At 36.4% G+C, this 27,040-nt stretch overlaps 1 protein-coding gene across 3 annotated transcripts in view; it reads right to left on the bottom strand.

Annotated features, from left to right (window-relative positions):
* TDRD3 (tudor domain containing 3) overlaps nt 1-27,040 on the bottom strand; it is a 226,752-nt gene that overhangs the window by 60,680 nt on the left and 139,032 nt on the right. For all 3 annotated transcript variants that reach the window (XM_027557099.1, XM_027557098.1, XM_027557100.1), the window contains 3 exons: nt 26,318-26,458; nt 22,078-22,234; nt 21,186-21,311 (listed from right to left, as the gene is read on the bottom strand). In XM_027557099.1, the coding sequence (XP_027412900.1) occupies nt 21,186-21,311; nt 22,078-22,234; nt 26,318-26,458 (424 nt within the window). The remainder of the gene's footprint in view (nt 1-21,185; nt 21,312-22,077; nt 22,235-26,317; nt 26,459-27,040) is intronic.

Here is a 27,040-nt window from a genome sequence, read left to right on the forward strand (position 1 = left end):
TTTATGTTTCTAATGTACAGTTTGCCTGGTTAGCCACATTAGTGAAGTAAAGCAATCATATGAACCATAAAAAAATGGTGGATAATTCAAAAGCAAGTTGTATTTGTTACTGAATATTTGCATTGTTATGGCTATCTGTACATGCTGCTCTGGTAATTCATTTCCCAAGACTGGTGAAACAGAACTACAAACTGAAACCACAGAAGCTGCTATGAAACTGTGCAAGTACACCTCTAGCTCAGTTCTTTTCTGAGTCCCCACCTGATTTATCATTGTGTATCATTCACTGTCAGTCAAGTTCTAGTCTTAGCAAAAAAAAAAAAAAATTCTCAGTTCTTTCTGGATCTGGAACTGCTAAGTGTTTGAATTACAATTAGATATCTATTTATAAACCTTCTCTGGTGAAGGACAGGGAAGCCTGGCCTGCTGCAGTCCATGTGATACAAAGAGGCGGACACAGCTGAGTGACTGAATAATAACATAAACCTATCAAAGAACAGGTACTACTTGGAAATACAGGGGAAAAAGTGTCAAAATCTGATTAAGCAAAATAGTGTAGAAAATGTCCAACCAGAAATCAAATCAGTAACATGGCATATATACATATACCTCACAGATAATCTGATGGTTATATTTCACATAATGATCTTTATTCTCCTTCGATTTGTTCTGTGTCACTTACTCTTTCTTCCTCCACTGTTTCTCATAGCATGTCTATAACACAATTACAATCAAGTTGACTGGTCCTGGTGCACACATCTTGTTTCTCTTGCCAAACACTATAATCAGTATGAACATTAGGATTATTCTTATATTTTACCAAGGTCACAATACTTCTTAATAGGGATACTACTAAATTCTGGGTGAGAATGCTTCCTGTATTTGCAAGTAAATTAACTTCTTTGATCTCTAGCTACTAAATGCCAAAGCATTCTCCCTTAGCACTCCTAGTCACTGTGACTATCTAAATTGTCTCCATACATTTCCAAACACCCACTGGAGGAGAAAAGGTACCAAGTAAAATGTTCAGATCAGCAGAAATAAAGAGAAGATCTTTAAAAAGGCCCCAAGTGACAAAGTAAGTCAAGACTAAAGATCAAGGCTCAAAATGAAAAGAAACTTCTCAGCAGAGCCAATGGAAGCCAGAAGCTTATCTAACAGACTTTAAATCTCTTTGAAATTAAAGAAAAATTATTTTCTAAGTACAATTCTACATTTAGCCTAACCACCCACTGATCATGACAAAGAACAAAGATTTTTCAAATATGCAAGATCTCAAATACTAGCCAAGACCATCAATAGAGATACTTTTATGAGATCAGTTTTCCCAAGATCTGCTTTACCAATCGGAGAAGGCACTGGCAACCCACTCCAGTACTCTTGCCTGGAAAATCCCATGGACGGAGGAGCCTGGTAGGCTGCAGTCCATGGGGTTGCAAAGAGTTGGACATGACTGAGTGACTTCACTTTCACTTTTCACTTTCATGCATTGGAGAAGGACATGGCAATCCACTCCAGTGTTCTTGCCTAGAGAATTCCAGGGACGGAGGAGCCTGGTAGGCTGCCGTCTATGAGGTCACACAGAGTCAGACACAACTGAAGTGATTTAGCAGCAGCAGCAGCAGTTTTACCAATATAACACACAAAAAATATCTTATTGATATTGATATCTATTGATCACTAGATCAATATCTATTGATCACTGTAGTCAATATTAATTTTTTTTCTTTAGAAAGAAGAAAAGTAGAAATGAGCATTTTCAGCAGTAAGCATGTTTTGGCACTTGTTAATAAAGGCAGCACCTGCCTCTTGCTGACTATCTGCTATGTGTTAGGTACCCCATACTAGCCCTTTATACACATTATCTATAGTCCCTACAGCTGCCTTAACATACAAGTGTTATAGGGTTTATTTAATAGAAAGACGTAATATATAGTGAATTGAAGCAATTTTTTAGTTTCCAAAGTAAGTCAAATATGAAGGTATTTGCTGACAACAAAGTCTGAATAGATATTTAGGAAGTGAAGTGAAGTAGCTCAGTCAAGTCTGACTCTTTGTGACCCCACGGACTGTAGACTACCAAGCTCCTCAGTCCATGGGATTTTCCAGGCAAGAATCCTGGAGTGGGCTTCCATTTCCTTCTCCAGGAGATATTCCTGACCCAGGGATTGAACCCAGGTCTCCAGCATTGTAGGCAGACACTTTACAGTCTGGGCCACCAGGGATATTTAAGATCCCTGATTTTAACTTCAGGGAGTTAAAGGATCAATTTTTCAAAATTATTCCAGGTAGGAACACCAAAATCGATGATGATCAGGAAGTACAAACAACTTAAGTCATCATGAGAATAACTAAGTATCCTGAACCTCAAATGGCAGTCTGAATAACTACGCATACAGGATGGTTTCAATTAGCCTTGGTAGGTGTGGGAGAATTTGATTACAGCTCTTCTAAAAGAAGAAAAAAGGTAAAGATGTCCTAATCTACTTAACTGATGATATACATTACAGAATAAAACAGTAATTTTACTATTAATAAATACACTTCATTCCATTATGCTGAGACAATACAGTGAGAGAAAAATCTATAAAGAAAACTGATTTTAAAATAAGAACTACTCTTAAAAAAGTAAACTCAATGAGGCAGAAGATAAAATTGTGCTTTTAAAAGAACACAGTTTTCATATACATACAAAATAAAACAACAGTAAGCCAAGGACGTGAGTCTGGGTGAACTCCGGGAGTTGGTGATGGACAGGGAGGCCTGGCCTGCTGCAATTCATGGGGTCGCAAAGAGTCGGACACAACAGAGTGACTGAACTGAACTGAACTGAAGCCAAGGAAGGTCCTTAAAGGTTTCACCACTCCTGTATTTCCTTAAACATTTTATCTTAGTTAAGTAATGAAGTCAGAAGTAAATATTTTGAAACTGAACTAATCTATTAAATAAATAATAGAATATACTAAATCACTAAATTGTGGAAAGATGATTTTAAATATAGAAATAGCCCAAGAGTCAAATAGAAAGTGTCTTAATTCAGCAGTTGGCAACTAGTTGCTCTCTGTTGCTCTTCCTGAGGAGGCACTGATGATTCCAAACCACCAAAATAGTAGTGATAATACAGGCCAGGTCTACAGTCACTAACTGAAAATACACTGAGACCCTTTTCTGTACAGGAAGGAGAATAAAACGCTTTGCTTTTTTTCTTCTTTTTTTTAATGAACTGAAAGGGAAAGGTGAAAGAAAAGCATAAATAGAAATCAGTAATATTATATATTAAATAGAGGAGAAAAAATGGAAAAAGAAAATTAGCAAACAAATGACAAAAATTCATCACAAAATAGATAAAATTATAAAAACATCTAAAAGATCAAAGTGATAAAAGTTTATATGATAAAATTAATCAAAGGATACTATGAGTTTCATTTGACTTGTAATAAAATGTTCCTGTTAAATCAGCTCATAAGTTTAAAAAGGCAAGTTCACAAAATAATTGATTACAATGTTTTACAGGCCCATGTTCTGAAATACAAGGATCATTAAGAGTGAATTTATTAATTGTCATAACTTATTTGGGTTTGTACATTAGAATGTGCTTTATAATTAAATTATTAAATTAAATTAAAATTTTAATTAAATTAAAATTTTAATTAAAATATTAATACTTCTTTGCAGAGTATTCATTCTCCAGTTGCAGCTGTACCTGCTTTTTATAGTAGAAAAACAGGTACATTTTGTTTCCCAAGATGATCCTTCATTGTATTCTGAGACACCTACTTAAAGAAATGGCTTAATTAATATTTCACTATGTACCGGACTCTACTTAAAAGGTCTTTTAACTACACTACTTCATATAATTCTCCCAACCACCTTGAAAGGCAATATTATTATCCCCATTTTATAAGTGAATTAACAAAAAGCTGAGTTAACAGCTAGAAAACATTAGCGCCAGAGCTTAACTCAAGTCTAACTGAAGAAAAAGACCATAATTTTCTCCCTATGCAAGCTGCCTGCCTGGAGAAACAAAGCCGAGTGTAACAAAACATGTGTTAGCTACAATTTCATTACCTACATCTGTTCATTCCTAGTATGATACAGAAGTCACAAAAGTTCTTTCACAATCTCTGATGAACTAAAAATTTATAAATCTGGATACTAGGAATGCCAAAATTCTGACCTGAAACTAATAACCTCTTTCCATTAATGCAAAACAAAAGGAATACCTATTTATCAGCTAGATATTATTTTTAAAATGTCATACTATTACTACTAAGTCGCTTCAGTTGTGTCCGACTCTGTGCGACCCCATAGACGGCAGCCCACCAGGCTCCCCCGTCCCTGGGATTCTCCAGGCAAGAACAGGAGTGGGTTGCCATTTCCTTCTCCAATGCATGAAAGTGAAGTCGCTCAGTCGTGTCTGACCCTCAGTGACCCCATGGAATGTAGCCTTCCAGGCTCCTCCGTCCATGGGATTTCCCAGGCAAGAGTACTGGAGTGGGGTGCCATTGCCTTCTCTGTAGTACCATGGTAAAACAGATTACCAAATAATGTATATATTAATTCAAGTAGAGTAGTTAAAATTACTGCTGAGTAATCTTTCAACAAATAAAGCAAAATAAAAATAAATCATCAAAGATATTTGTTACAAAAAGATAGTATTAACTGATCAGTACATGAATTCACATTAAAACAGAAGCATAACATTTCCTAATATTTCTATGTCTATATACAGACCAGATTACATTTTTTTTCACATCAAAAATTTCAACTAATTTTCCCAATTATACCAATAACGGCTTTTGTGTAAAATATCTTTACATATTTTTATCTAAATACCTTTAGATATTCTAAATATTTAAAATGTCTTTAGATATTCTAAATATCTAAAATGTCTTTAGATATTCTGTAATGATGACAAAACTCTCTGGCTATAAAAGTTTATCTATCAGCTCAAAATTTATATGCTTTGTTTCCTCTTGTAAAAAATTAGTTCCTCTATAAATTTATTCTGTATGTATCCTGACTTCGATAACAAAGGTTAAAAAAAGAAGTATATCTCATTCTTAGCAGGTACATATAAACACAAGTGGTTATTAAATGATAATGTTCTCCATATAATAAAAAATAAAATGTAGTCTTTTAAAAATATTATGTGATAGGAAGAGATATTGCTCATCATTCCAAGCTTAAAGTATAACTTTTTCATGCTATATTAAATATGTTCTTTCTTACCACTTTCTTCAAAATAATCATTTTAATGTCCATAGATCATTTATCTATAGGACATCCTTCAGCTTTCTTCTAACCCCACTACTTCGCTGACATTATTTTTGCCAAGATCTCCAATCAGTGATGTGTTGGAGCCAGTCTGAATACTGCATAAAAACTGATTATTAAATTTTCAGAAAATCTGCAATCTGGTTGCAAACTGAAATTAACTTGAAAGTAGCTGCTAATAATTTGAAATTAGCCATAGTGGAATATTTATACCACAGAAATCAGAAAAAGTTAAAAAGTAGAGCATCAGTCCTCTGCCTCCCGCCTCTTCTCCAGGGTCAGCTGTTAAACATTCGCCAGCACAAGCACTACTAATGCCGTGTAAACCAACGGACACTTCACATCCTCTCTGCTTCTACTCCTCCTGCTTTTTTGGCAGCTGTTTTCTCAGCTTCTTTCATTGGCTCTTCCATCTCCATTTGATCTCTAACTTCAATTGCCTGTTTAGTGTATCTCCTTGATTTTTAAAAAACTTAACATAAAATGTTTTTCAAATTTATGGTAAGCCACTTTTCACCAACTTTCTATATATTATCTTTAAAAATTTTCACTGAAGTTATCCCTAAATCCATATGTAAATTTCTATATACTATTAATTATTAAATTCAAATAACTACTAACTTTACTTTAATAAGCAGGATATTACCTGTGCAGCACTGTGGACTATTTTCACTTCCCACCTGGTATTTATCTAACACCTTAAACTTCCTGGTTTCCTGCCCTGACAAAAGGATAATGTCAGATGATATGCTGTCAGAATGCTTGCAAATCTAGGGACCATAATGTCAGATGACAACAGAGACCAGAGCATTTCAAAGAACTCTAACCAATGACCAGGAGTTTTGTTCCAGTTATTGGTTCTAGTTAATTTTCAATCAACTGTTGACTGTCACTTGTCTAAAATGCAGTAACAAATGTTGAGGCTTTGACAAACTGCTAAAAGACCTTCTGAGTAAAACTTATCTGTAGTTATATGAGATCAGACACAAGAACTACAGACTACAGGATCATGGGTATAGAGTATTCACTGTAGAAACAATTAATTCAAGTTAACAGTAAAGCACTATCAGAAAAAGTCAAGGACTGGGAAAGTCATACTGGTGGCTAGGGTCAGAGAGAAAGTAAAAAGTAGTGTGTGGAAAATGACACATTTTGCTAACAGCTTATGACTATTCACATAACAACCCTTCATTCCTGGCTTCCAAGGAAGCATTCCACCATCAATTTTAATCAATCAATTGCACAGGGAAATGAGGAGGAATGTTGTTTGATGTAATTAGATGTAAACATACATAATATGGGCGATTGTTTCTTGAGGAAATCCTGTACAAGAACATCCAGCCTAATACAAATATATTCTCTCTCTCTTCATGACCTAGTTTCCTGACTTTTCAACTATTATCATTCTATCACATTTCCTTCCTGTATCCCTACTGTTAAGTCATCAAAATTCAAGCTATAAATCTATTAAGTCAAACTATTTAAACTGACTTGAAACTTGGTTAAATGAAAATAAAACAAAAAGACACCTACCAACCATTAGAAGCCTGAAACTTCATATGCATTAACCATCATCCATTAATATCTGCTACTATCTATTTATATCTGAATATTATGTAGAATTTGAAATTATGCATTACATTAACCAAGATAAATGCTAAGATAAATTCTCACAAAATCCACAGAAAATAAAGAACTGGAACTGCACAAAAACAGTATATGTATTATAGTCTGAATTTTATTCTGTCAATAAGAAGAGTCATTGGAGTATTTTAAGCAAGAGGGTAATGGGACCAAATTTGTGCTCTGAAAGATCACTGTTTGCTATACAGAAGATGAGATGATAAAGTTCTGCAAAGAGTCAGTAGAGAACTGATGAGGGCGCAAAGTAGGAAAAGGGAAGAGATGAAAAGACAGTGAGTGGAGGATGCTGTTGCTACTACTGTTAATTAAAATGACGATAATGTGTTGAGGTTTGACAGAAAACAACAAAATTCTCTAAAGCAATTACTCTTCATTTAAAAAATTAATAAATTTTAAAAACTGATGACAATGCTGCTGACTGTGGTAGTGGTGTGGCACAGCGACCATTATGTGGAGGCCTGTGTGCCAAACACCACGCTTAGCATTTGGCATGCACAATGAACTTGACCTTCCCAGTAACTGCAAACTTAGGCGGTGCTACTGTTTTCCCATCTCCCAATAAAGAAAGAAAGATTTGGCAGATTATATAACTTGCCCAAAGACATACCACTAGCAAATATAAGAGCTGTCAGTTAAGTTAGTGGTAGAATCAGTTGTACGTATCTGCCACGGCATCTTTTCAATTCTCCTCTTATTTTGGTAACAGAACTCTGCTTTGAGTGATGGGAACTACTCCCTCCTTTTATATATAATCCAGAATCAATTAAGATGTCTTAGCTCTCCTAAGAAGGTGGCAGATACAGACATTAGAAGACAGAAGGTCTGTTTCTGCCAGATCTCCCAGTTATGAGGACCATTTGATTGTTTCTGAGAAATATTTTTTTAATTACCTTTTCATATTATGAATGGAGATTTGACACCAACAACTGTAGTGCTCTTTTAGCCAAGTTTCTCTGTACTCCTGTTCCAGCCACTTCATACACACCAATGCCAAAATCACCAGTGAAACTCAGTTGAGCTTGGTGAATCAATAATTATATGATGAAAGCTTTTTATCTTTTTCCAAAAATAAAAAAACATGTGCTTGCAAAATTAAGATGAGCTTTTTTACCTGTGTATCTATACATGTCATTATGCCCCCTTATACACCCTTATATATGTTGGCCATAGGCTATACTTGGTGCTTCATGGTCCAATCTTTGCTACCACATGACATAATCTGTCAACACAAAATTCAAAGACAGAGAAAGACTTTCCAGTTATATGAGCCAATATATTACCTTTTTACTTATTTGGATTTCTGTGGCTCACAGCTTAAAGCAAACTAGCTTAGAAACTGTTTAGACACTAAGTCGTGTCCGACACTTTTGCGACTCCATAGACTGTAGGACTGTAGCCTGCCAGGCTTCTCTGTCCATGGAATTTTCCAGGCAAGAATACTGGAGTGGGTTGCCATTTCCTTCTCCAGTGGTTCTTCCTGACCTAGGGATCAAAGCCACGTCTCCTGCATTAGCAGGTGGATTCTTTACCATTGAGCCACCTGCTGCTGCTGCTGCTGCTAAGTTGCTTCAGTTGTGTCCGACTCTGTAGAACCCCATAGATGGCAACTCACTAGGCTCCTCCGTCCCTGGGATTCTCCAGGCAAGAACACTGGAGTGGGTTGCCATGTCCTTCTCCAGTGCATGAAAGTGAAACGTGAAAGTGAAATCGCTCAGTCTTGTCTGACTCTTAGAGACCCCATGAACTGCAGCCTACCAGGCTCCTCCATCCATGGGATTTTCCAGCCAAGAGTACTGGAGCCACCTAGGAAGCCCCAACTTAGAAATTAATGCCAGGAAAAAGAGTGATACAGTGACAGAACCTAAAATGTAAAATGTGTTTAGCAAAGGAAGGGTACAGGGTAGTGAAAGTCGTTGCATCCCCTAAAAGAAGTTGGCACTCACTCCTCATTGAATGGCTAAACTACAGTCTATTGTCTTCGAACTGGAGCACCTAACTAATGAGGCCAAGGATTCAGAGAACTTGGTATGAAAATGCCAGAGAGATGAAAGGTGCTGGTTGCTTCTTACTGCCTTCAGTAACTCATAAGAAAGTAACAAGGCGGCAAGCTTGAAAGTAGAAAGGTAAGCTTGAAAGTAGATGCAACTTCTCAAATTATACCAATAAGCCTAAAGGACTGAGACTGAGATAATTATGCTTCTTGACAAAAAATATGGAGAAACACAAATAAAACTTGTAACACATATTTAACTTGCAAAATAAGCTACATAAACAAGGAAACAGAGGAGTATAAATTTAAGAAGGTTACCCTGTCCACTTTTCTCACAATGTCCCTTGTTGCTTATTCAGAAAAATTAAGCTTTATTTGGTTTTATTTAAGATGTAGAAAGTTAAAACAGTAAAGTATTATATTAAGGCATCCCTTCCCTCTATTTCTGGCCAACCCAGATATCTTCCATGATAACAGAAAGAATAATACCTACTTTTTCTGTCCCAAGCTGACACTTAAAATATATATTTCTAGTGCCCATATTTTCAGTGGGCATTGTTTTAAATGGTAATTACATATTACTGAAGTAATTTATTGATAAACTTAAGGTATGTAAAGTTGAGAGCTGGCCTGATAATCTGGCCAGGACTATATCTAGTCTACAAAAACCAAAAAAAATTTTAAAGCCTATATATAAAAGCCTTTCTGAATTCAAGCCTATCACAAATTGATCAACTTAATATTACCAACTTGGTATCAAACTGCTAGAGGTCACAGACACTTTAGTGATTACTCTCATATAACAGTGTAATCTAACCTCATTTTTTTCATAATATTGACAATAATGTCAGGTAGAATTACATTTGACTCAAAAGGCACAACAAAAAAGTTGATAGGGGAAAATCTCTAGGAAAAGTACATGTGATGAACAGCTACAGGCACTACTAATTCTATTGCATTTTGCTTCCTTGTACTTTGCCAATATGCATTTATTACAATTAAAGATCTGTGACAACTCTCAATTGATAGATGATGCTTAGCGCTTTTGAGTAATAAGGCAATTTTTAATTAAGGTAGGTATATACATTGTTTTTTAGACAGTGTTATTGCATACTTCTCTCACATCCATACACGATCACTGGAAAAACTATAGCCTTGATAGACAGACCTTTGTTAGGAAAGTAATGACTCTGCTTTTTAGTATGCTGTCTAGGTTGGTCATAATGGCTTCAGTCACCATCTGCAGTGATTTTGGAGCCCAGAAAAATAAAGTCAGCCATTGTTTCCACTCTTTCCCCATCTATTTGCCATGAAGTGATGGGACCAGATGCCATGAGCTTAGTTTTATAAATGTTGAGGTTTAAGCCGACTTTTTCACTCTCCTCTTTCACTTTCATCAAGAGGCTCTTTAGTTCTTCTTCACTTTATGCCATAAGGGTGGTGTCATCTGCATATCTGAGGTTCTTGATATTTCTCCCAGCAATCTTGATTCCAGCTTGTGCTTCCTCCAGCCCACCATTTCTCATGATGTACTCTACATATAAGTTAAATAAGCAGGGTGACAATACCCAACCTTGACGTACTCCTTTTCCTATTTGGAACCAGTCTGTTGTTCCACGTCCAGTTCTCACTGTTCCTTCCTGACTTGCATACAGGTTTCTCACGAGGCAGGTCAGGTGGTCTGGTATTCCCATCTCTTTCAGAATTTTCCAGTTTATTGTGATCCGCACAGTCAAAGGCTTTGGCATAGTCAATAAAGCAGAAATTGATGTTTTTCTGGAACTCTCTTGCTCTTGACAGTCCCTTGGACTGCAAGGAGATCCAACCAGTCCACCCTAAAGGAGACCAGTCCTGGGTGTTCATTGGAAGGACTGATGTTGAGGCTGAAACTCCAATAATTTGGCCACCTGATGCAAAGAGCTGACTCATTAGAAAAGACCCTCATTAGAAAAGAGAAGGGGATGACAGAGGATGAAATGGTTGGATGGCATCACCGACTCGATCGACACAGGTTTGGGTAGACTCCGGGAGTTGGTGATGGACAGGAAGGCCTGGGGTGCTGTGGTTCACAGGGTCGAAAAGAGTTGGACACGACTAAGCGACTGAACTGAACTGATTGCATACTTAATAGACTACTGTATAAGGTACACATAACTTTTACATGCCCTAGGAATTAAGAAAAAAAAATGTGACTTGCTTTATTCTAGTGGCTTGAACCAAACTCACATCATCGCCAATGCATAACTGTACATCTGGTGGGAGTTTTTAAAAATCAGAATAAAGGAATGATAGTTTTATTCTTTTAAAGAAAATTATATAATACAATGTGAAAGCAAATGTGTTACTTACCTGCATTAAATCTGTCAAAAACACATTCTTAGAGGATGTATTATTTTTTCCCAAAAAACCTAACATATTACACAGAATTTGATATGACATAACAAGTGCATCCAGGCCTGGGCTTATTAAATTAAACACAGCTTCCAGGGATGCCCAACCTAAATAAAATTCTCAGAGAGCGTGAATGACACAAAACACAGACGCAGGAGAGGTTTGGTGACTTAACTAAGTTAGAAACAAACATCAAACAGAAACAAAAAAAAAAAACAAACAGACAAACAAACAAACATACACATCACTGAATCATGATTACTTATAATCAACTTAGTTCTGTAACAGACCCAAATAATGATACTGATGATAAGAATGTGAATAAAATTAAAAGCCCATAATTCTTCCCATTAGCCTTCCATAAGGCATATAACCAATAAAATTTGTGGAGACTCTATCCTGAAAAGCTTTCTACATTTTTCTTAGGTGAAGAGTTTCCCATCATGAAGAGTTGATTTTGCAATATAAGATTTATGGAACAATGACAAATTTTGAAGGAAACCCAAAGTGGAGATTCAATTTTACAAAAGTAAAAATTTATTCTGAGCTTTACTTCAGTTAAAAAGAAATATGAAATCATAAAATAAACAGAAAAACAATTCAGTAGTTTGCTTCAACTGTTTGCTTTATTATGAGCCTCAATTCCTCCAGGAACATACGAACAGTGTAAGGGTTAACAAGAGAAGGAGTAACAGAAAGATCTCTGAAGGAGACCTGAGGATGACCCCACATATTAGTCCTGTCACCTTTATTGTGACGGGATTATGTGAAGACAGCCAAGAGAATACAGGCATACTTTTTTTTTACTGCACTTTGCAGATTTTTCATTTTTTAAAGAAGAACTGAAGGTTTGTGGCAACTCTGCACTGAGCAAGCCTACTGGTACCAGCAGTGTTGGAGAAGACCCTTGAGAGTCCCATGGACTGCAAGGAGATCCAACCAGTCCATTCTAATGAAGATCAGGCCTGGGTGTTCTTTGGAAGGACCGATGCTGAAGCTGAAACTCCAATATTTTGGCCACCTCATGAGAAGAGTTGACTCATTGGAAAAGACTCTGATGCTGGGAGGGATGGAGGGCAGGAGGAGAAGGGGACAACAGAGGATGAGATGGCTGGATGGCATCACCGACTGGATGGACATGAGTTTGAGTGAACTCTGGGAGTTGGTGGTGGACACGGAGGCCTGGCTGCAATTCATGGGGTCGCAAGGAGTCGGACACGACTGAGCAACTGAAATGAACTGCACTGGTACCAGCATTTGCTTTCTTCCATTTTCTGTGTTGACAAAGGTCTGTATACTCAAAGCTATGGTTTTTCTGGTAGTCATATACGGCTGTGAGAGTTAGACGACAAAGAAGGCTGACTGCCGAAAAGAACTGATGCTTTTGAACTGTAGTGTTGGAGAAGACTCTTGAGAGTCCCTTGGACTGTAAAGAGATCAAACCAGTCAATCCTAAAGGAAACCAACCCTGAATATTCATTGGAAGAATTGAGGTGAAGCTGAAGCTCCAATTCTTTGGCCACCTGATACAAAGAGCCGACTCATTAGAAAAGACCCTGGGAAAGACTGAGGGCAGGAAGAGAAGTGGGCAACAGAGGATGAGAAGGTTAGATCGCACCATGAACTCAATGGACATGAGTTTGAGCAAACTCTGGGAGATAGTGAAGGATAGGGAAGCCTGGGGTGCCACAGTCTATAGAGTCAAAAAGAGTTGGACATGACAAGAGAGTTCCAGAAAAACATCTATTTCTGCTTTATTGACTATGCCAAGGCCTTTGACTGTGTGGATCACAATAAACTATGGAAAATTCTGAAAGAGATGGGAATACCAGACCACCTGACCTGGCTCTTGAGAAACCTATATGCAGGTCAGGAAGCAACAGTTAGAACTGGACATGGAACAACAGACTGGTTCCAAATAGGAAAAGGAGTACAAGGCTGTATATTCTCACCCTGCTTATTTAACTTATATGTAGTGTACATCATGAGAAATGCTGGGGTGGAAGAAACACAAGCTGGAATCAAGATTGCTGGGAGAAATATCAATAACCTCAGATATGCAGATGACACCATCCTTATGGCAGAAAGTGAAGAGGAACTAAAAAGCCTCTTGATACAGGTGAAAGAGGAGAGTGAAAAAGATGGCTTAAAGCTCAACATTCAGAAAACGAAGACCATGGCATCCGGTCCCATCACTTCATGGGAAATAGATGGGGAAACAATGGAAACAGCGTCAGACTTTATTTTGGGGGGCTCCAAAATCACTGCAGATGGTGACTGCAGCCATGAAATTAAAAGACACTTACTCCTTGGAAGAAAAATTATGACTAACCTAGATAGCATATTCAAAAGCAGAGACATTACTTTGCCAACAAAGGTCTGTCTAGTCAAGGCTATGGTTTTTCCAGTGGTCATGTATGGATGTGAGAGTTGGACTGTGAAGAAAGCTGAGCGCTAAAGAATTGATGCTTTTGAACTGTGGTGTTGGAGAAGACTCTTGAGAGTCCCTTGGACTGCAAGGAGATCCAACTAGTCCATTCTGAACGAGATCAGCCCTGGGATTTCTTTGGAAGAAATGATGCTAATGCTGGAACTCCAGTACTTTGGCCACTTCATGCAAAGAGTTGACTCATTGGAAAAGACCCTGATGCTGGGAGGTATTGGGGACAGGAGGAAAAGGGGACGACAGAGGATGAAATGGCTGGATGGCATCACTGACTTGATGGACATGAGTTTGAGTGAACTCCGGGAGTTGGTGATGGACAGGGAGGCCTGGCGTGCTGCGATTCATGGGGCGATTCATGCGATTCATGCGATTCACGACTGAGCGACTGAACTGAACTGAACTGAACTGAGTGACAGAACAACAAAATTCTCTGTGTCACACTTTGTAAATTCAGGCACTATTTCAATGTTTTTCATTAGTATTCTATTTGTTATAGTGATATGTGATCTGTGATCTTTAATGTTACACTATGACTTGCTGAAGGCTCATATTTAACAATTAAGCATTTTTAATAAAAGTATGTACTTTCCAGACATAATACTATTGCACACTTAACAGACTGTAGTATAGGATAAGCATAACTTTGAAATGTATTGAGAAACCAAAGAATTTTGTGTGACTTGTTTTACTGCGATATTCACTTTATTGTGGTGGTCTGGAACCAAACCAGAAATATCTTCCAGGTATGCCTGCATGAGACATCTACAAGTATGAGAATCCTTAGTCCATTTATGTATCAATTTATTGTTCAGCTGTTTGTGCTCATGTGTATTATCATCAATCTCCTCTGATATGTTGTCAACATCACCAAAGAAAGAATTTATGGGGAGAAGAGCATCTACAGAAAGGGTGAGTTTCTCTGGTCCAACATTTAAAACACTGAAACAACAAACCAAGCTGTATTTTCAAGTTTGTCTGTTTCAAGGATTTCTCAGCCATTCAAAACAACTAGTTAGTTTTATTTTGGAAACAAATCTTTGAAATAAAGACTATAATGTTATTATGGATTACAAAAATGCCAGATCATATATGATTATTGTATTCAGAATACCTCCTGCTAAGACTTTGTATTTTGTTCAGTGTTGCTTACACTAAATAGATGATAAAAAGGACATCATTTAGACTACATAAATAGTAATATTCTTAGTAATAAGTATTCCTATGATGTTTTATGTTTGGGTCTTCTTCGGTCTCACAAACTAACAGTAAGTTTATCTGGGGTAAGAGCTACATAATCCATTTATTTCCCTGAATTTTCTAAATTTGAAACATTTAATAAATGTTGTATCCCTACCACTTATCACAGACCAGGTACAAATAAAATTCTATTGAAAATGAATAATTTCTTACAATGCATTCAATTGTAGCCTCACTTCAGTCTCAATCCCATTTTCCACCTTGCCAATGGACAAATTATTTTTCTGAAAGCACCAAACTTGCTACTCTCATGGGCTCTATATTGGCATTTGGATAAAATAAAAACTCCTTTTATCAACTAGAAATAGTACTGCAATGAACATTGGGGTACATGTGTATTTTTCAATTATGGTTGTCTCAGTAGTAGGATTATTGGGTTCCATGAAAGTTTTATTCCTACTAATAGCTTTTTAAGGAATCTTCATATGGTTCCAAATAGTGGCTGTATAACTAGGATATGCAAGCATGTCCTAGATGTTCATTGAAAGATGAAAGGATAAGGAGGTTGTGGTACATAACATACGATGGAATTTTACTCAGCCATAGAAATGAACACATTTGATTCAGTTCTAGCAAGGTAGATGAACCTAGAGTGTGGTATAGAGGGAAGTCAGAAAAACAAATACTGTATTGCTGTTGTTCAGTCACTTGGTCATATCCAACTCTTTGTAAACCCATGGACTGCAGCACGCCAGGCTTCCCTGTCCTTCACTATCTCCCAGAGTTTGTTCAAATTCACATCCACTGAGTCAATGATGTCATCCAAACAACTCATCCACTATTGCCCACTTTTCCTCCTGCCTTCAATCTTTCCCAGGGTCTTTTCAAATCAGCCAGCTCTTTGCATCAGGTGCCTGAAGTAGTGAGAGGGTAACAGGCAGGAAAGCCAGGGGTCTCCAAATGGAGGAAATAGGCTGCAAGTGTTAGACTTTTTTTTTTGTCTCTCTTTTAAGAGGCAGGAGGAAACAAGCTACAAGTGTCAGATTTTTTTTCCCTTCTCTATACAAATTTAAAAGAGGGTTTCTCTTAAAATTCTGTCTTGCCAGGACGACACCCAGTTCCACCTGAACTTAACTTTTCTCAAACCTTGAGCTAACCAATGCGTTTTTCTTGTGGAAATGTTTTTCTTAAGCTATGTTAATGAACTATGTATTTACCCTATACTCTGTCTGTCTTCACATCAGTTCTGCTTAAGACTCAGAACCCATAAGGGCTCAACAAACCAGTATCTTTTACTCATACTCTGTTCTCCTAATCTATGTTAATGAAACTATATATTTACTTGGAAACCTGCCTTTCTTTAAGATTCATGTCAATTGTTTTATGGCCCGGGATGACTCACCTGATGCCAATGTTATCTCAAAACGCACCTTGTAGGTGAGGGGCCTGACGCCACTCAGAGTTTTGAAACATCTCCTTTCTCTAGTTAGCAGCTTGCTGATAGGTATAAAACATACTGTTAAAGGCTAGCAGGGCACCACTCTTTCTGCCCTCTTTGGATGTCTATGTCAGAAGCTTTCTCTATCTCTTCTACACCTAAATAAAACTTTATTACAACAGAAGTTCTGAGGGGGCAAGCCTTGCCTCTGACCCTGGATTGAATTCCTCTCCTCCAGAGGCCAAGAATCCCGGCGTCTTTAATAGCTCAGCAACAACCTTTCAGTAGTGGAGCTGCAGCATTAGCAGCAGTCCTTACAAGGAATATTGAGGGTTGATTTTCTTTAAGATTAACTGGTTTCATCTCCCTGCAGTCCAAAGGACTCTCGAAAGTCTCCTCCAGCACCACAGTTAGAAAGCATCAATTCTTCATCGCTCAGTCTTGTTTATGGTCCAAACTTCACATCTGTACATGACTACTGGAAAAACCATAGTTTTGACTAGACTGGACTTTGTCAGCAAATTGATGTCTCTGCTTTTTAATATGCTGTTTAGGTCTGTCATAGCTTTTCCTCCAAGGAGCAAGTATCTTTAATATCATGGTTGCAGTCACCATCCACAGTGATTCTGGAGCCCTAGAAAATAAAGTCTCTCACTGTTTTCATTTTTCCCCATCTATTTCCATGAAGTGATGGGACCAGATGCCATGATCTTTGTTTTTTAAATGTTGAGTTTTAGGCCAGCTTTTTCATTCTCCTCTTTCACTTTCATCAAGAAGCTCTTCAGTTCTTCTTCACTTTCTGCCACAAAGGTGGTGTCATCTGCATGTCAGAGGTTATTGATATTTCTCCCAGCAATCTTGATTCCAGCTTGTTATTCACCCAGCCTGGCATTTCTCATGATGTACTCTGCATGTAAGTTAAACGAGCAGGGTGACAATATACAGCCTTGATGCACCCCTTTCCCAATTTGGAACCACTCCACTATTCCCTGTCTGGTTCTAACTGTTGCTTCTTGACCTTGATACAGGTTTCTCAGGAGGCAGATCAGGTGGTCTGGTATTCCTATTTCTTTAAGAACTTTCCACACTTTGTTGTGATCCACACAGTCAAAGGCTTTAGCATAGTCAATAAAGCACATGCTTTTTCTGAAAGTCTCTTGCTTTTTCAATGATCCAACAGACATTGGTAATTTGATCTCTGGTTCCTCTGCCTTTTCTATATCTAGCTTGAACATCTGGAAGTTCATGGTTCATGTACTGTTGAAGCCTGGCTTGGAGAATTAGCATTACTTTACTAGCATGTGAGATGAGTGTAATTGTGCAGTAGTTTGAGCATTCTTTGGCATTGCCTTTCTTTGGGGTTGGAATGAAAACTGACCTTTTCCAGTCCTGTGGCCACTGCTGAGTTTTCCAAATTTGCTGGCATATTGAGTGCAGCACTTTCACAGCATCATCTTTTAGGATTTGAAAAAGCTCAAATGGAACTCCATCACCTCCACTTTTTGTTCGTAGTGGTGCTTCCTAAGACCCACTTGACTTCGCATTCCATAATGTCTGGCTCTAGAGGCAATGGCACCCCACTACAGTACTCTTGCGTGGAAAATCCCATGGACGGAGGAGCCTGGTAGGCTGTAGTCCATGGGGTCGCGAAGAGTCGGACACAACTGAGTGACCTCACTTTCACTTTTCACTTTCATGCATTGGAGAAGGAAATGGCAACCCACTCCAGTGTTCTTGCCTGGAGAATCCCAGGGACGGCAGAGCCTGGTGGGCTGCCGTCTATGGGGTCACACAGAATCGGACACAACTGAAGCGACTTAGCAGCAGCAGCAGCAGCAGGTGAGTGATCACACCATCGTGGTTATCTGGGTCATGAACTTCTTTTTTGTATAGTTCTTCTGTATTCTTGCTACCTGTTCTTAATATCTTCTGTTTCTGTTAGGTCCATACCATTTCTGTCCTTTATTGTGCCCTTCTTTGCATGCAATGTTCTTTTGGTATCTCTAATTTTTTTGAAGAGATCTCTAGTCTTTCCCATTCTATTGCTTTCCTCTATTTTTTTGCATTGATCACTGAGGAAGGTTTTCTTTTCTCTCCTGGCTATTCTTTGGAATTCTGTATTTAAATGGGTATGTCTTTCCTTTTCTCCTTTGCCTTTAGCTTCTCTTCTTTTCTCATTTATTTTTAAGGCCTCCTCAGACAATCATTTTGCTTTTTTGCATTTCTTTTTCTTGGGGATGGTCTTGATCACTGCCTCCTATACAATGTCATGAACCTCCATCCATAGTTCTTCAGGTACTCTGTCTATTAGATCTAATCCTTTGAATCTATTTGTCACTTCCACTGTATAAATGTAAGGGATTTGATATGGTGGAAACCAACAGAATACTGTAAAGCAATTATCCTCCAATTAAAAATAAATTAAAATATTTTAGGACAAAATCCTCCTGATCTGTATCCAGCCTACCACTTCCTTCTGTGGCCTTCTGTTTCCATCTATCCTTCGATGGAACTAATGTTCTTGATGCCTCCAAGCCTGAACATTCAGAGTTCCCTACATTTGGTATACCCTTCCCTCAATACTCCTTCTTTAACCTGTATAAATGCCACCCACTCTAGGAAACCTCTGCCCATGTCTCATCTTGGTTAGCCGGCCTCTCCACACAATATTCTAGGAAAGAATAAAAATTTGCTTCACTGAGAATAGTGGTTATCAAGTAGGACAGACAACTCTAATGTAAGTTGGAGGGGGTAATTTCCAGCATTAGGATGATCAATGCAAAGTGTGAACTTTGATAAAATTTTAGAGTCTGTACAAATATTGGAAATATCTAATTTTTGAATTTGGGGATTTATGAAGGTCACAGGTTATATTCATTGTGAAAATCAAGGGTGTGAAATACCATTATAATGTCCATTTCTTTCTCACATTCCACATTCCTCTGTAACATGTTAATAACAACAAAGCAAATACAAAACAGTCTACTATAACAATATCCAATAATAACATGTGTTCATAAATATCTGTCCCCTCAGAAATAAGTCTAACACTGATACTCGGTTTTGAGTGTATTATTCATCTCATATATCTTAATTAACTTTAATACCTTTTTCCAAGTGGAATACTTATATTACTAAATTTTGTTGGTATAGGATGTACTCTGTGAGAACTGAAGGATGACAGACACACAGATCACAGTAGAATTGCTATTCTCAGTCTCAACTTCATTACAAATTAGAAGAGACTCTAGGAGTCAAAAGCAAATAAGTGTAGAAAGTGTTAGTTGCTCAGTTGTGCCCGACTCTTTGTAACCCCATGGACTACAGCCCACCAGGCTCCTCTGTCCATGAGATTTCCCAGGCAAGAATACTGGAGTGGGTTGCCATTTCCTTCTCCAGGGGATCTTCCCTACCCAGGGATCGAACCTGGGTCTCCTGCACTGCAGGCAGATTCTTTACTGACTGAGCTACAAGGAAAGTAGGGAAAGAGAAGGATAAAAGGAAATCAAAGAAGCTCTGATTGGGATAGTATACAGGGAGGTTGGGACAAAAATATCTGTAAGTCAGAGAGATTTTAAAAAGCGATAGAGGTTCTCCTGCTAACCTTGTAGACACAAACACGTGAACTGCTAGAGATGAGGTCAAGTGGCAAGGACCTGAGGATCTCTAGGAGCTGAAAGCACTACCCAGGAAATATTAAATGAGAAAACAATGTATGTCAATCCTATATCCACAATTAAGTGAATTTTGCTAACTATCATGAGCCTGTAAAAGGACTGCAAACCTCAGACAAGATGATAGGCTCAGCTAAAATCTTAATTTCAGTATGTGAGACCTTGATCAGAGATTTCAACTAAGCTACACTTACACTCCTGGACCATCGAAACTATGAGATAATATATTTGCAATGTTTTAAGCTATTAAACTTTTGGTATTTTGTGAAATAGTATTAGAAAATGAGTTCATCATGCTTTAAAAAACAAGCAAAAAGAAAAAAGCAAATATTGATCTCACGTGTCTACTTACAAATCATCTACATTCTACATCCAACATTTGTTTTTCAAACAATGCATTATCTTTTCTTTGTACCCTAATGAGAGATTCCATTTTCATGAAATTTGTACATTCAAAATTTATTATAAAACCATTTTATCTTTGAGCTTAAATTTAATTCAAAATATATCTGAAAGAGAAAATTAACCCTAAAAATACTTTCCCCAAATCTTTGGAATCATATATTAAAATCTTTTAATTCTAGTAAATCTTTATCATATTCTATGCTTAAAAATAAACAATTAACATAATTATATCTCTTCCAGTATTATGTTAATCACTAAAATATATCACACTAAGAAATATACCACAATGTGAGAACATACTCACTCACTGTGCTCATTTAATCCTAACCCCAACCACACATTTTCATACAGTGTGTTAATATATAGAGAAAAAAGAGACTAATTTCAGAATCCAAAAAGTCATATGTAATTACATAATAATAATATTAATAATTTCTCCAACATAACAATGTTTTCATAGCTAATCTTGTCAGTCAGTAAACTGGGATAAAGAATTTGATGATATTGTCTATCATTCAGTTAAAGGGCAAAATAAGCTTCAATGTTTTCAGAATACAACAATTAAAATTTTATTCTGTGCATTTGTCAAACAGGAAATTTGTGATTAAATAAATTTACAAAATTCAGAATATATGTTTATATTGTCAGTATATTATACTTTCTTGTATAATTCCAAATAAAGTTTGGTGCTTTAAACAGAAATCTACTTTAAGTTTAGCCTACCTTCCACACTCAAAGTCCCCATTTTAGACTCCAAGAAGTCAAATAATGTGCTTGGTGCTGATGGCCTTGCATTTCCTAGTTCTTCTTCATCTTCAGATCTTATTCGCCCCCTGCCTTTCCCTTTACCTGAAGAAGTAAAGTAAGATGCATACATTATACATGCAAAAATAAAAGGAGAATATACACTAAAATATTATCAGCAGACCTCTTAAGTAAAACTTTATACACATATTTCTTTTCATGTTTTTCTGTAGGATCTATATCCTTTATAACAAAAATGTTTTTAAATGACTATATTAACTAGCACCTTTAATCTTCTAAATGGCCTATCTGGAAATTTGTTCATGTAAATTGTGTTTGAAGGAAATAAATCATTTTGTAAGATTTTTCTGTAACCACATTTTTTTAAATTGAAATACAGTTGATTTACAATGTTGTGGTAATCTCTGCTATATAGTGACTACTTATTTTTTTAAAAGAATATATGATTAGGATTTGAAAAATGACATATGCTTGACCATACAGTAATTTAAAAGTAACACTAAATAAAAGTCATGTTCCTGTTAATTATTAAGTGTTTGTAGACTATTTAGTCAGTTATAAAAGTGGCCTAGTTCTAGAAATAGATTAAATAGAGCCAGTTATTTTATATTTTCTCTATTACTCAAAACCTTGTTTTATTAGATCTACTTTATTTTACATAAAGATGAAGACTATGAGACTAAAAATAACCTATATGTCTCTGTGGTTCCAAAATGGGTGCTCCCTCCACTTACCATAAAGGTAAATGAAGTTACAGACTTCACAGCAACAAAACCCAGTTTCTGTCAACAACATACATTTCTCTGAAAAGCAAACAATATCGTCTGGCACATTGATTAATGGATTATACCTCTCAAAGGTGGACCTGTAACAGGTTTCTGTTTATTGCTGTTAAGAAGTACATTCAGTGCTGCTTCTAAGTTGTTGCCATTATCCATGAGAGCTTGCCTTGATGCTTCTTTACTAAAGCCCATTTCTGTTATGTGTCTCAGAGCCTTCTCATCAACCTATAAGCAACAAAGAAAAGTTATGCCGATGGCCAATAAACAAGTGAAGTATAAGTTTTTAAATATATATTGTTTTGTAACTAAAAATTATATCTGATGTTTATGGAAAAATGTAATATTAATATATTATTTGCTGGCTGTTTTTTCATACCAACACTCAAGAAAAGATCTGTGATATGCAAGGTTGTGCCTTGAGTATTTTCTTTGCACCATTACAAATGCAAAACAAACAAAAAAAGAAATTTTATGATATGTCACAATAAAGCTTTTGAAAATAAAACGGGCAGTGAAAACTACCTAATGAAAAATTTTCATGGTTAATACTTCTCTGTCCTAAGGAAATACAATTTATATAGCACCTCTTAAAAAATTCAAAGTATAAAAAGAAGCTAACAAAATGGTACCATCTCAGTAGCTTGGTTTTTTTCCTACTCTCTATTGTTTCAATATTCTGCTTTATATTTATAAGCAATACTATCTATGAAGCTTTGACAACCTATACCTCAAATTAAAAAAATCTACAAGTGTCAGAATCCCATATCTTGAAAAATCTGGACCTGAGTAGAATTAAAGGACTGTTTAAGTACCATAAACATATCTCATGAAGACATTTATCAAACCATAACCAGCTGAGAAATACACAACTAACTTTTGTACTTTTATGAGTTGAGATGGATAGGCTTTAAGATAGTATTTAAGACAGCATGCATGTTGCTCACATCTACTCTCATACCCACGTAGGCACTGATAAAGGACTTTAAAAAAAAAAAAAAAAAAACCTGTTTTTTAAAACTCTGACTTTTTTTTAAAACTCTGATTTTATGAATTCCAAACACAAAATCCTTTTCAAACACAGTAATAGCTATTAATAGGTCAGAGTTACACATAAGAGAAAATTGACATCCCTGCTGTAGATATGCTAAAGTAAATGTAAAAAGGTCTGGACATTAAAACTATAATCCACCCTTCTTATTCAAAACTTATCTAAATGTAAAAAAAAAAAAAAAAAAAAAAAATCCTTTCAAAGGCTTTCTCTCTCCCAATTATTTCACAAGTAAATATCTAATTAAGAATACTGTCCCTTATATAGAATTTAACCAAAAACACTCTTAAGAATCAATACATATCCAACCTTGGTATAACTTATTCTACCTTTCTTGTTAACCTGATTGGCAGTTAACCAAACTCTCATTCAAGGTGCTGGCAGGTCCATGCCCTGACAACTTTAGGAAAAAACCTTCCTTGCCTCTCCTAGTTTGTGTTGTTTACTGGCAGTTTTTGGCTTTCCTTAGTTTATAGATGCATCATTCCAGTCACACAGCCATCTTCTCACTGTGCGTCTTCATGTCAACTTTTCTCTGTATGTGTCTGCCTCTGTGTCTAAATCTCCCCTCTTTATACAGGTTAAATTAGTGTCATTTTGGCTTACGGCTCATCCTAATGGCCTCTTTTTAACTTGGTATTTCTGTAAAGATTCTATTTCCAGAGAAAGGCAGTCACACTTTAAGGTACTGGTGGTCAAGACTTCAATCTATCTTGTTAGGGGTAGGTGGGGTTGGGACACGATTCAACCTATAAAATCATCTATTGTCAAAAATATTTTAAAGAAACTATCCACTGACACCCCAAATCAAGTCTTTTTTTTCAATTGCTGAAATTAAAGAACTGAAAACCATGCAACAGGCAAAAGCACTGGGTACCTGATCATCAGAATTTCAAACTGTCTTTTTGATTATTCTCCTTCATTCTTAAATGACAGTTTTTATGAATAGAATTATAGATGAAGAGTTTTTCTTTCAGTACTTTCAATGTATCACCCCACTGCTTCCTTGCCTTCATAGGTTTTAATGAAAAACTGGCCATTTATTGAGGATCCCTTGTATTTGATGAGTTACTTCTCTCTCACCACTTTCAAGATATCCTGTCTCTACCTTTCAACAACTAGATTATATGTCTTGGTGTGTCTCTGCATTTACCCTATAGGAGACCACTGAGCTTCTGAGATTTGTAGATTTCATCAAATTTGGTAATGGGGGGGGCATTAGTTCCTCAAATACTTTTCCTATTCCTTTTTCTTTTCAATTGAGACTCCTGTAATGTATATCCTGGTATATTTGATGATGCCTCATAGATCCCTTAGGCTCTACTTTTCTTCATTCTTCTCTCTTTCTCATCTTAGACTGGGTAATTTCAATTGCTCTCTATTAAAGCTCAGTAATTCTTTCTTCTGCCTGCTCTTGTCTGATGTTGAACCTAAGAAAATGTTTTATTTCTACTACCGTACTTTCTAGTTCAAGAAATTCTATTTTCTTTTTTTATAATTTACCTTTATTGATATATCCTCATATATCATCCATATATTGTTCTCCTGATTTCTTTGAGCTCTTTGTCAATGGTTCCCTTCAGACCTGTATTTCTAAGACAGTTAATTTAAGGTCCTTTTTTTTTTTAACAAGTTCAATGCCTGGGTTTCTTCAGGGATAGTTTCTTTCAATTTCTTTTTCCTATGAATGGGTCATACTTTCTGTTTTTTGGTATGCTTTATAATTTTCTGCTGAGAACTGAAAATTCTGAATACTGTACTGGTGGCAATTTTGGAAATCAACTTCTCCCTCCTCCTCAGAGACTGATGTTGTTTCTTGATGAAGACTGCAGTTATAAGTTTGTTTAGTAACTGTTCCAAACTTTTTTGGTAAGGATTCTATTCTTTATGATCTGTGATCACTGGAGTCTTTGTTCCATTATCTCCGTAATCAGCCAGTGACCAGCTTCTTTCTTTATCCATCACCACTCTGTATGCTACAAGAGTTTGACTTGACTCCAAAGTTGTAAAATAGTTGCTTCAGACATTTGTCAGCTTAATAGTTGTTTTGACGGAGGAGACAATTCCTAGAACTTTCCATTTTGCCATCTTTGTGATATCACTCCCTTCTTATGCTTTTAATCTTCAAAATAATCTGAAACTGCTGGTCTTTAGTGTTCTATGGCAAGACAGTCCCAAAAAATGGTTCTCAATGCACTCAAGTTAAAGCACTTCTTGAGTAAGAAACAGTGTCTTTTTCAACTTGTTATATCCACTCAAACCTGAAAACTGACTTTTTTTTTTTTTACAATGAGATGGTCATGTTCTCAAGGAAGCAATAGTCTAGCTGTTATAAACTCATTCTCCTTAGCTAGTGATTGATTTAGGAATGGATACATAACCTAGTCCTAGTCAATGAACGACAGATGGAATTTACTGGAGATTTCAAAAATTATTTTCTTATCTCATAAAACACCCACACACAGAGAAATGTCCCCTTTCATTCCTGCCTTTGAACTTTGTGCATGAAGATTTAACACACAGAGAATCCTGTAACGCAGAGAAGAAAGCCAAGAAACTAGAGCGATGCCTACCAGAGTTCCAACATTGTTATACTGCTTAATTTGCCAATCTTTATAACCATCCAGATCCAGATTTCTTGTTATATGAGATGACAAATCCTATTATTTAAGCTAATCTTAGAACTCTCTAGACAAAATCACCCAAGGTCATTCAAGCTGGAAAGGTAGAGGAAAATGAATTCGTCAGTTCCCTTATATCTGAAGACACTGTGGCATACCCAACAACATCTGACTTCCCATTTATCTTAAAAATCTAGTAATATTTTGCAATTGAATCTATAATATAAATTTACTGTTTCAACATACTTTCCACAAAGAACAAAACAAAATGACTTCAGATAAATTCTGAGAAAAGATGCAGGAAAGGAGAGGAAAGGGCAGATAACTATGCTTTTGATGCATCATCTTTTAGAATATCATTTCCATTGAACGTTTTCTGTATAATTCGATGACTTTTTATCAGTCCATTTCAAAAGACATCATTCACACATTAGAAAGTTAAGTAAATTTTACTTAAGTAATTATTTTTCAAATAATCCAAATTTTCCACGAATTAATGGAATCCTTAGTGAAAGTCGTCTTATACTTGTAACACTGTCTATAATATACTAAAAAAGTTAGTGGTGGTTCCGAGAATTTAAAAACAAGACTATTAAAGCAAAAAAGACGCGAACTTAATGGTTGGTTCTTCAGTCTTACCAGTTCTCTATAGACACCTTCATGTTTTCCCTCTGATTTGTTTGCCTTTTCTTTCTGTAAAATTTCCCTATTTCGGTTACCAGCAGCATTCATGTTGAGATTACTTCTAGCACCACCACCACCGCCTCCAAATGTCTTGGTCTTCAGATAAGAGAAAGATAAAATAAATATAAATAAACAGCATTTTAAAAAGCTCTAAAGTCTAAGTTATCACTAAAAACATCTTGGCAAAACTGAAATAGTTAAGTTTCCTAATTATGTTTAACAGGAAAAAAATGAAATGTTAACTAATTCTTTCTAAACATCTACTAGTCATAATCTCATCTTTCCACAAGTCCAGGGAATTAAAAAAATTATATGATTATAATATTTACATCTTCAAGGAAAATCATTAGAACAAACTTAAGTAGACAGCAATATAGAAAATAATCCAAGTATTATGGATATGAGATGTCAAAAATTATTCCAGTAAAATACTTGACTGATACCATGACATGCGTGTTACAGGTCCAGCTACATGTCAAGGCTTTCTTTAGCAAGGTCATGGTGGAGAGATCTGACAGAATGTGGTCCACTGGAGAAGGGAATGGCAAACCACTTCAGTATTCTTGCCTTGAAACCCCATGAACAGTATGAAAAGGCAAAATGATAGGATACTGAAAGAGGAACTCCCCAGGTCAGTAGGTGCCCAATATGCTACTGGAGATCAGTGGAAAAATAACT

Source organism: Bos indicus x Bos taurus, chromosome 12, assembly GCF_003369695.1.
Source record: "Bos indicus x Bos taurus breed Angus x Brahman F1 hybrid chromosome 12, Bos_hybrid_MaternalHap_v2.0, whole genome shotgun sequence".
Lineage (NCBI taxonomy): Eukaryota > Metazoa > Chordata > Mammalia > Artiodactyla > Bovidae > Bos > Bos indicus x Bos taurus.